Source organism: Carassius auratus, chromosome 43, assembly GCF_003368295.1.
Source record: "Carassius auratus strain Wakin chromosome 43, ASM336829v1, whole genome shotgun sequence".
Classification (NCBI taxonomy): Eukaryota; Metazoa; Chordata; class Actinopteri; order Cypriniformes; family Cyprinidae; genus Carassius; species Carassius auratus.
In genome coordinates this window covers 946,650-957,322 of record NC_039285.1, presented here as the reverse complement: position 1 = coordinate 957,322, position 10,673 = coordinate 946,650, and the positions used below count along the sequence as shown (strand labels likewise).

The window sequence follows — 10,673 nt, the reverse complement described above, 5'->3', positions numbered from 1 at the left end:
TTCAACATAACTATCTACTAACTAACACATAACTAACACAATTGGTTCGTCTTCTTCTTTCTTAATCATCACAGAACGATAATCTTGAGAATAAAACCGATGAAATATTTGGAGTAGATATGAGCTTACCTTCTTTTTTCACCGTCACTCGAGGATCATAATGTAATTTTGTTGAACTAACATATGAAATGCATATGAACAGCAAACATAAACACGTGTAGTCCATCATCTCAGCTCGAGAGTGTGTGACAGATCAGCTCCGAAACAACTCACACACTCCTCTGTGTGTTATGGGCGGGGTTTATAATGAATCCTTCATAACACTTAGACCGAGTGTGTGTCAATATATGCGTTACTGGTGAGCTCATATAAAGTTCATTATATGCGTGACAATATTATTTATAAAATGAAAACACACCTCCAGACTAAGGGCACTTTAAACCCACTGGAACATATTGCAATTTTAGTCCACAAGAGGTCGCCAACATCATAACACACATAGATGCGTTTTGTAGTTTATTTATTTATTCCAGCGTTGTTGACACGTGTCAAAACATGTGTGAACTTTATAAAAGTCACTAAATTAATAAACTAACCGTGTCTGCTCCTCTGCTTGGTGACGCGTTTTGACTTGTTTTTAAACTGAAACTATATTATTATTATGAGCCTATTATTATTATTATTAATTAAATAATAAACGACAACGATTACAGTACAAATTACCTTTCAGTGTTTAAACTGAAACTATTGTCAGTATATTCACAAAGCTGAACTTTATATAAAAAATAGTCAAAATCTAGTGAGTAAAAAAACGTGAATAGTATATAACTCGAACACATACATACACACACACACATACATATATATAACCAACCATACTTGAAGAGTGCGTTCACAAAAAATAAATAAAAAAATTTCAACACGAGGTAAAAACATTTAGGATTTTGTTCTCACTTAGTCAGGCTGTTGTTCCCACATGTTTCAAAACTACCACCATCATTCCAGTTCCGAAGAAGCCTTCTCCATCCTGCTTCAATGACTACCGTCTTGTTGCACTTACTCCCGTCCTCATGAAGTGTTTTGAATGGCTAGTCATGCACCACATCAAGTCTATCCCTCACCCCCTCGCTGGACCCCTTCCAGTTTGGATATCGGTCCAACCGCTCGACCGATGATGCCATCTCCACTGCTCTCCACTCAGCACTCACACATCTAGAAGAAAAAGATTCATATGTCAGAATGCTGTTCATAACAACTTCACTTCAGCATTCAACACTATCATCCCTAACAGCTCATTCACAAACTGATCCAGCTGGGGCTCAACACTTTGCTGTGCAACTGTTGGACTATCTGACTGGAAGACCTCAGGCAGTATGGGTCGGCAACAACACCTCCAGCACCATCACACTGAACACTGGGGTCCCCCAAGGATGTGTGCTGAGCCCTCTCCTCTTCAGAGATTGTTATTGACTTCAAGGTGCACCCGGAACCACCACACAGAAGGACAGAAGCAGTCTGATGGCACCAGACTGAAGAATAGCTTCATCCATCAGTCTGAAGCTGAACTCCCTCCCGAACTTGCCCCCCCCCCCCCCCCCCCCCCCCCCCATTTTTCCCCATGCACCACTGAACTCTGAACTCCCACTAATCCAGCTCTTCATCCAGGTGGATGCTGTACATTGGCAGTGGATAAGGAGATACCACCACCAAGGGTCTGAGAGTAACACAATTTCAATTATTTGTATGTATGTATTGAAAATGTCCATAATTTGCCTCTCCTGCAGAACCTTTTCAACCCTCCAGCTTTGAAAAATGAATATGGTTGTGTTGTGAATCAAGGAAGTAATTCGATAAAAGCTTATAACAGAGTTTCAGAAACCTGCTCTGGTCAAGCTCAGACACTCATCTTTATTAATTATGACCTGACTCTTTACTCAAGGACAAGAGAAAATGATCAGGCTGTCAGTCAGCTTACAAAACAATGTTGTTTTCATATTAACAGCTTTGTTCTTTTGATACATTGGGATTATCAAACTGATGACACAAAATGACGTCACTTCCTGCACTGATAAAAATGATTCTGTGGTGGAGTAAATACTATGTAATTTCAACATTAAAAAAATATTTTTTAGTTCATGATAAATTCTATATTGGTACTCAATTCAACCTTGCTTAAATATCAACATTATAAAATTAAGCAAAACCTACTCAACTTCCGATACTGGTGTTTCCATCATGCACAAAGGCAAGAACAACTAATAAGATTGATGTTTTATTTATTTATTAGTTTTTTTTTTGTTGCTGTTTTCCAGCTGTATTTACACTTTTCAAAAGGCACGTCTCTCAGTTTAAACCAGTTTAGTTCAGTAAACCACTCAGATTTGATTCTGATAAAATCTGTATTATATATTCGGCATTTGAGAGATGCTTTCAATTTAGGAAACTACATAAATCTGACGCTTCTGTTTATAATTTCATCGGGTTTTAAATGCATTACTTCACTAATTCGAATCGTAGCGTCACGCGTCAGCTGTAAACCGAATTGATTTCTCCGCCGCGGTGCGCGTTCACGTCCGGCTGTTCGATGGTGTCCGTGAACGCGCATGGACTCGTGAGCAACTGAAGTGAGCTGCGGATCGGACAGCACTAGTTAGTGAGATTCAGCTGCTGGTTTGAGGAGTAAGCAGTGCTGTCAATCTTTGGGAATATGCAGGTAGAACTTGAAGGTAAGAAACATGTCTTTGTGCATCTAGTTTGATTGTTTTGCATATAATTCATGTTTGGGTTATAGATAATCACGAGGAAGATGGGCAATGTCATGCATGAGTTTTCATACTATGCTAAGACAAAAGCAGCACCTTTAAGCAATTATTTAAAAGGGGGTAAAATCTTGAATTGTTTTATTTTCACAAATATGCACATGTGAGATGTTTCTAAATATACTAGACAGACAACATGCAGTAGTACAGGAGACACAGCTGGCATGTGATTTCATAGTTGACTGTTACTGCATAGATTAATTGAGTTAAATGCGTAAACGTCATTCTGAACTGTTTGACATCAGCTGGGCTCTGGTTCTGATCAATGATCATCCCAGGACCATTTCCTCTGAGTCTTAATGCGATCAGGGATGACGAGTTGCATTCGGACAGAAAGCAAACGCTCAGAGTCTGTGCATTTGCCTCTAACAGTTCTTACAGTGAGATTTCTGGGTCCACTACTGCAGAACGTTTATTGCTTAACCACATTTTATAATTTATCAGTTCATGCATTTTCTAGAAATTTTAACCCATGATATTGGCATTGCTAGAAATAATGGATTTTGACTTTGTATTGATTATGTGTGTGTTTGTTTTTTACTTTAATAGTGCATCTTCAAATCTTATTGGCTGTTGGCTTGGCCGTCCTCTGTTTCTGTCTGGTGATTGGTTGCATCGTCTGCCTTTGGCTTCATAAGTCCCGCCCTACAGATGATAAGGAGGCGGGGCTTTCCTCACCTCCTCTACCTGCAGCTCATGTGACCCTAAGCCCCTCCCCTGCCATCAACACCCTGCCAATCAAACAGCAGTATGAAGAGCTGGACGGAGACGTTCTGGACTCTCCCTCATTTAACAGCAGCTCGACGCCGTCAGAAGATGATCTTTCTTTACCATATTATCCTATTAAGTCACATTTCAATCTACGGCGGCTCAGCTCCCCCGCTGTTCCCTATAAACCTGTCCGTGGTCGTTCCTCGCTCCCGATCATTCCTAAGCTCGGCCTGGTTAGGAAGTCACGCCGGGTGGTTGATCACAAAAGCGGTGATGACATTTCGTTTTCAGAAAGGAGCAAGCTTAACGCAGACAGCGGCCGACATTATGGCTCCGGCTCTCACAAACCCACACCTTCCCTTCACTTCACCCTTGTTTTCTCACCAGCTGAGGGCAAACTCACCGTCACCGTTCTGGGGCTCTACCGGGGCTCTAGGAAGCTGAGCGGGACTATGGTGAGGGCCTGTCTGCCTCCGCTCTGCCCCACGCTGCTTCAGGGCGGCCCGACACGCAGACACAGCCTCGGTCCCGAGGCTCCAGCGCAGGTGCTCCAGCTTCAGGTGAGGTCAGCAGAGGAGCTCCAGTCCTGTACCCTCAGACTGACCGTGTCCAGCAGGGATTTCTCCGGTCTGAGAGAGACGGCTGTGGGTGAACTCGAACTAGCATGTGCTGAAATCCACTGGGAACCCGACTGCACCCTCACCTTTAATCGTCAACTCAACCCTGTGAGGAGGAGGCTGAGGAAGGTATAGGAGGAGATTGTGCTTCATATACTTACAGAGCATCGTACACCAAACGACTGAAGGCTGGAATCCACCACTTCTCTTAACGTCTGCATTAGTTGACTGCAGTTTCTGAAAGTCAGAGCTCTGATTCCTGGGGAAGCCCATTTCCGCCACAAAAAAATTGCAAATTTGCAACTTTTCATCTCACAATTCTGATACAGTTGTAATTGTGTGTTTTAAAGTCAGAATTGCAAGATACAAAATCACAAGTCTTAGAAAAGAAGTTGAGATTCACTGCGAGACGCGAACACAATTGCAAGGAGAAAAAAAATCATTATTGTGAGATAAAAATTAATTAAAACAAATATTTGCAGAAACACGCTTCTTGTTACAAGGAGATGCATGAGAAATTAAAACCAGGTGTTCTAAAATTGGCTCAAAACACAAAAAGCACGCTTGATGGAATCATAGAATGGAATACAGAACGCAAATTAAAGTCTGAACAGATTTGAAAACGATATGCATGAAATTTTCTGACTTTGTAAATGTTACAGAGACAAACTGGCTATTATACACCAAACAAATTAGAATCACATACTAAGCAAATTCAAACAGAAACATGGTTTCTAAATTTGGCTGGAAAAAAAACCCCAAACATTCTTGAACTTGATTGAATTGTAGTCTAAGGCTAAAGAAAAGGAGTCTGTGACGTCATGCACTATACACTTTTCTGCAAAATCTCTCAACCACTAACTGACTTTGAGACAGTCCGAAAACCTTGGCAAAAGTCATGCAGTGTACTCCAGCCTTTAATCAGACAAACATATACAGTTGTCACCCCCTAATCTCATTCATCCAAAATCCTACTCCGTTGGTAGCAAAGGAAATACTACCATAGTAGCTTTTGGGAAATGCAGGGGATTGGCTGTGATTTCAGAATGACTCAACTGGTTACAAAGAACCAAAAGTGCTATCTGAACTCACAGTTTGTGTTTAATTACTGCTGAATCCATCAAATGATGCAGTTTTGCTCGAGTGAGTCAGTCGAGAGGATGATGACCAGAGGAGCTTCCATCCTAAAATAGGATATCAGTAGAATACAGTACAGTAAAACACTTTTAACCAGTTTGACTTTGCATTGAAGGAGTGCATTTGATCAGTTCATGCATTTGATCAGTTCATGCATTTTATCAGTTCATGCTTTGATCAGTTCATGCATTTTATCAACTCATGCATTATATCAGTTCATGCATTTGATCAGTTCATGCATTTGATCAGTTCATGCATTTGATCAGTTCATGCATTTGATCAGTTCATGCATTTTATCAACTCATGCATTATATCAGTTCATGCATTTGATCAGTTCATGCATTTGATCAGTTCATGCATTTTATCAGTTCATGCATTTGATCAGTTCATGCATTTTATCAACTCATGCATTTTATCAACTCATGCATTTCATCAGTTCATGCATTGCCTGGGAATCGAACCCATGGTATTGGAATGCTAATTTTAAGTGAGCTTCTCGGTTGTGAGATCTGGAAAGGTTTCTGTCTGCTGTCATTACAACACAAACGCCACAGCAGTGGGATTGCACGACTGCGTGGCTAGTGTGACAACAAGTGGTGCGTAAGTGTAGCCTGGAGCCAGTGTGTGCCCTGCAGAGATGGACACGAGCCAGCGGAGATCAGTAATGCAGCAGAGACACGTCACAGAGCAGACCAGGAAATACAGAGAGAGACAAGAGGAGCTAGAAAAACTGTGAATGTGGACCTGACAAGAAACTCCTTGTAGATAGATAGATAGATAGATAGATAGATAGATAGATAGATAGATAGATTGAGTATGAGTGTGGTCTGTTGGATCTAGCTATAAATCTCTTGGAGCTGCATGGGTTTTGATTTGCAGAAGTGTTGTCAGCAGAATGAATAGACGTTACGTAATGAATGCGTCTCATTCCAGTAGATGTGAGTTTGATTCAGCGTGGGCTCAGAGTCACTTCAGTGCATTTGATGCCGATGTTCAGATGTAATGGAGCAGTGAGTCTGTGCTTCCTCTGAGAGTCTGATACGGTGACGAGGAGATGTTATTTGAGGAAAGTGTTAGAAACATTCATGATCTGGTCTTCTCCAGACAAAGTACAAATTGTGTAGTATGATTATTATTCATCATAAATCTCAAATGCATCTTTAATGTTCCCATCGGCTCTTTCACATTACGTGTTTGTGTCTGTTCAGAGTCAGAGTTCCCAGAATGCACTGGGGGGCGTCCGGGCCTCTGTTTGTCCGGTGCGTTTTCTGGGTCAGATCCTGGTTCTGCTGCAGTATCAGACGCTGGCGCACCGGATGAAGGTGATGGTGAGGAAAGCTGAGAACCTCCCCAAACTCACCAGGATGCCTGGCACTCCAGGTCTGTGTGTCTAGACCAACACATCTCCTGCACTTTGGAAAAATAAAAATAATTTCCTGTTTACATGTAAAGTGCTTACGTTCAGAGTTAAGTCGGATACATTGTTGGATAAAGTTACTTTTAAAACTAATGCGTTACAATGTTGCGTTACTCCCCAAAAACAGTTATTAATTGCGTTACATAGTAACTTTTTATGGAAAATAGTGCGTTAAGTTACTTTTCTTGCCTGAGCTTGCTTCTCTATATTTAATGAATTTATTTCTATTTATGCCGAATGTTAAAAACCCGTCCACACCAAAAATAAAATCAAGAAGCCTGATGGAAATGTGAATTCACGCCTGTACAGTAGAGGGCGCAGCTCCAGAATTCTCTCAACATGCCGATATTACAATATTTACTTGTGAATTAAAAAGTAATGCATTACTAGCTACTTTAAAAAGTAATCTGATTACGTAACTCTCGTTACTTGTAATTCATGGATAGATTCAGATTCAGAGATGCTGTCTGTTTCTGTAGATCACTATGTCGTCATCAACCTGCGTCAGGACGGTAACGTCATCAGCACTAAAGAGACGAAAGGTGCCAGTGGAGCGAACGCGGTTTGGAACGCACCCTTTCTGTTTGACCTGCCGGAGGGGAACATCCTCGGACTGCCGCTGCTTCTGGAGCTCCTCGTGATGCAGGTGACAACAGCTTCACCGTTCAGTGCCTCATCTGACACATTCGATGTGTAATGACATCACTCTGGCTTTGATTGACAGGGAAGGCTGTACACGAAGAGTTGCATTCTGGGTCGTGTTCTGATTGGCTGCGGAGGTTCTGAAGCAGGAACCCAGCACTGGAGAGAGATGTGCAGCAGGGCGCAGGTGGAGACGGCATGCTGGCACGAACTCCAACCAAACCCCTTATAGGCCAGCTAAGTTTGATTGACATGCCCCTGAGCCAATAGAATCACTCTCTGTAAAACTTCACATTTCTTGATGGATTTTGGGATGGAGCTGCTGAACCTGGTTTGAGTTTGTTTGCAAATATGTGTTATGTATGTATATGGTCACTGCTAGGTGTCATTACGGCTCGTTAACTTAAACATCAGATGCTGCTTTTGCACTAGTGAAGTGATCAGTGTTCTTACTGCTGCTGTTAACCACAACATGTTTTTATTTATTTAAAGAAGCTTAATTAATAAATATATATATTGGATGAAAAACCTGAACTTAAACATTTTATTTTATTAAATAAGTTACATATAGCAATATAAAAATAAAAAGCTTATTCAAAATATGAATAAACAATATAATTTTACATAAATAATGCTAAAATGGCATTGTGATATTAATGTGTTCAATCATTCTAAAAGGAAATTTGATTCAGACTGAGACAATCATATGATTTTGCGTTTGTTTGACTAGTTTATATTTTTAGTTCTTACACTATATAACACATCAAATTAAGGTGATGATTTAAAAGATTTGATCAGGACTCGTCTGGAGCTGCAGGCAAACTCTAGAGATGTGTAGAGTTGAAATGAGAGATTCAGAACACATGCAAAATCTCATCTAGGAAACAAAGATGCAGCCAACTATTAATGATCTGGTTATGAATTTCAAAATCCACTCAGTTTGCAAATCGAGCTATTTTAAACCCCAAATACTCACTGAAGTGGACAAGAAACCCACAAACTGTATTTTAATGCAATTCCATGCATCAGAACGTCCTTATTATGCAGCTTCTCAGTGTTTGTTTTTCTGAATTGGTTTAAGAAGATTTCAGCGTGCAGATGGAAAGTTCAGTGACTTCACATGATTTCCAGTTAACACATGCTAATACAAAAACACAAAATAAATGATGAAATTTCATGGATTTTATTTTAAACGTCAGTGCATGAGGGATTACATCACTAGGTGCACTACTGGATAACTTCATGACTTTTAAGTCGCTTGATGCACCATTAAATCGCTGATAAAAATGGCATCTGTTTAACAGTTTTGATTTTTTAAAGCATGTCTATGTTGTATCATTATGGCATTTGTTTCTTTGGTTCTGTGTAAATGCTGCATCACGAATAGTTCACTTAAAAATTTGATTTTGCTGAAATGTTCTCATCCTCAGGATGAATTTGTTTCTTGATCAGATTTGGAGAAATGTAGCATTGCATCAGTGTCAGCAGTGAATGGGTGCCGTCAGAATGAGAGTCTGATAAAAACATCCCAATAATCCACAGCACTCCAGTCCATCAGTGAACATCTGGAGAAGACAAAACCTGAAACACATCCAGCATTAAGATGATTTTAACTCAAACACATAGAGTCTATAATCCAGAATAACACTTCCTCCAGTGAAAAAGTGTTCTGGTCTGAATCAGGAGAGAAATCTGCACAGATCAAGCAGCGTTTACAAGAACTTAGGGTGAGCACATTTTCAGAAAATGTACATTTTGGGGTGAAATATTCCTTTAAAGATGACTGTTGACCGTCTTGCTTTCTGGCAATTTTCAAGTATTTAATTCCTGTGCAAATGCATTTATGTGTTTCTGTGACATTTAAAAGAACTGAGAGAAAAAAAACACTAATTCACCTGATTACAGAGAAAAATCTGTTACCTGCTTGTTAAATGGTCTGATGTTTATTAAACGTGTTTCTTCATCTCTGTGTGTCTGTGTGGCTAATTCAGTTTCTCTCTCATGCGTTTGTTCCCGTGGTTTAATCTCTCTGTTTCTCGTCAGTGACTCGCTCGTTTCTCTTTTAGCACCGGTCATCTGTCTGTGGTTGGTGGTTAGCTCAGATGCTGTTCATCTACACCACGTGTAACATCTGATTCGGACGTCCACTAGTGTTGTTTCTCACACTATTTGCTCAAAAATACAGCAAAAAATTGTAAATATTATTCCAGTTTAAAATATCTGTTTTCTGTGTGAATCTGTGTTAAAGTGTAATTTATTTCTGTGATGGTCCGCTGTATTTTCAGCATCATTCCTCCAGTCTTCAGTGTCACATGATCTTCAGAAATAGTTCTTAATTCTGATTATTATCAATGTTGATAACAGTTTATGTCCTTGCTGAATAACAAGACTAATCTCTTAAAAAAGGAACAATTACAGTGATCCTAAACCTTTGCACAGTAATGCACATAATGCACATCATGCTAATGGATGCGGTGCATGTGTGTTTATTATCATGTGTTGAGTCAGTGATGGACAGACGCTGCTGTAATGGATGGACATCACAGACAAACATCATCAGCTGTAATGGACAGAAGCTTCTGCCAGGAGTAATATGTCACATTATCAGACAAACATGTGCTGGGATATTCCTCATCTCTAATGTTTGAGCTCATGCCTTTAGTTCCTCTCCTGTTTGTTAACTCGTGCATCACTCGTCATGTGCTGGATTTTGCCTAATTTAAGATTTAAAACAACCATAGATTACATAATAACAATAGTTTTGAGGAAAAAATTGCATTTCATCACAGCATGGAAACTCCATGTGTAAATCATTCCTCTGGGTTTGATTGACAGCTGAGATGGTTGTGGATGTTGTAGTTTTGCTTCTTCTTTCAGGTTTGTCATCAAGGGTCTTCTTTGAATTTTTTTTATTTTTTATTTTTATTTATTTTTCCCCATTTCTTGCCATTTAACTGAACACATTCTGCTTCTGGTTTGTTAAGACTCTTGTAACTGAAAACTGTGTTTCTCTGAAGAGCTGCTGCTGCTGCTGGATGATGATTAATGAACTCACTCTGATCTGTCAATCATCAGACTCCTGTCAGTGGGGGCGGAGCCTCGGCGGGCCTGATCAAAGCTGATTGGATTAGAGAACACTGAGCGGAGGATGAAGGGAGGAGCAAACACAGGCATGAATTTGGTTCACAGCTGGTATTTATTCACATCCTTCTTGTGAGATCTGTTTATAACATTTGAACTGCTGTCAAAACAAACACAGTGTGTTTGCAAAAGTTCACATACTTTTTCCTGCAACTTTAAATGGCAGCCATATTTCTAAATTATTTATTT

The 10,673-nt window shown here is 40.0% G+C and overlaps 2 protein-coding genes across 4 annotated transcripts in view; one reads left to right on the top strand and one right to left on the bottom strand.

Moving 5' to 3' along the window:
- The window catches only part of LOC113061385 (semaphorin-7A-like), a 14,046-nt gene extending 13,756 nt beyond the window's left edge, over positions 1–290 (bottom strand). The window contains exon 1 of one of the 3 annotated variants that reach the window (XM_026230438.1): positions 130–290. In XM_026230438.1, the coding sequence (XP_026086223.1) occupies positions 130–229 (100 nt within the window). In that variant the 5' untranslated portion in view covers positions 230–290. The remainder of the gene's footprint in view (positions 1–129) is intronic. The other 2 variants (XM_026230437.1, XM_026230436.1) reach the window with 2 other exon arrangements.
- A 2,286-nt stretch (positions 291–2,576) lies between these two features.
- LOC113061384 (uncharacterized) lies at positions 2,577–8,865 on the top strand. The gene is made up of 5 exons (XM_026230435.1): positions 2,577–2,726; positions 3,369–4,276; positions 6,493–6,664; positions 7,181–7,347; positions 7,426–8,865. The coding sequence occupies exons 1-5, from the start codon at positions 2,708–2,710 to the stop codon at positions 7,573–7,575; spliced, it is 1,416 nt and encodes a 471-aa protein (XP_026086220.1). The 5' UTR covers positions 2,577–2,707; the 3' UTR covers positions 7,576–8,865.
- Positions 8,866–10,673: the final 1,808 nt, after the last annotated feature.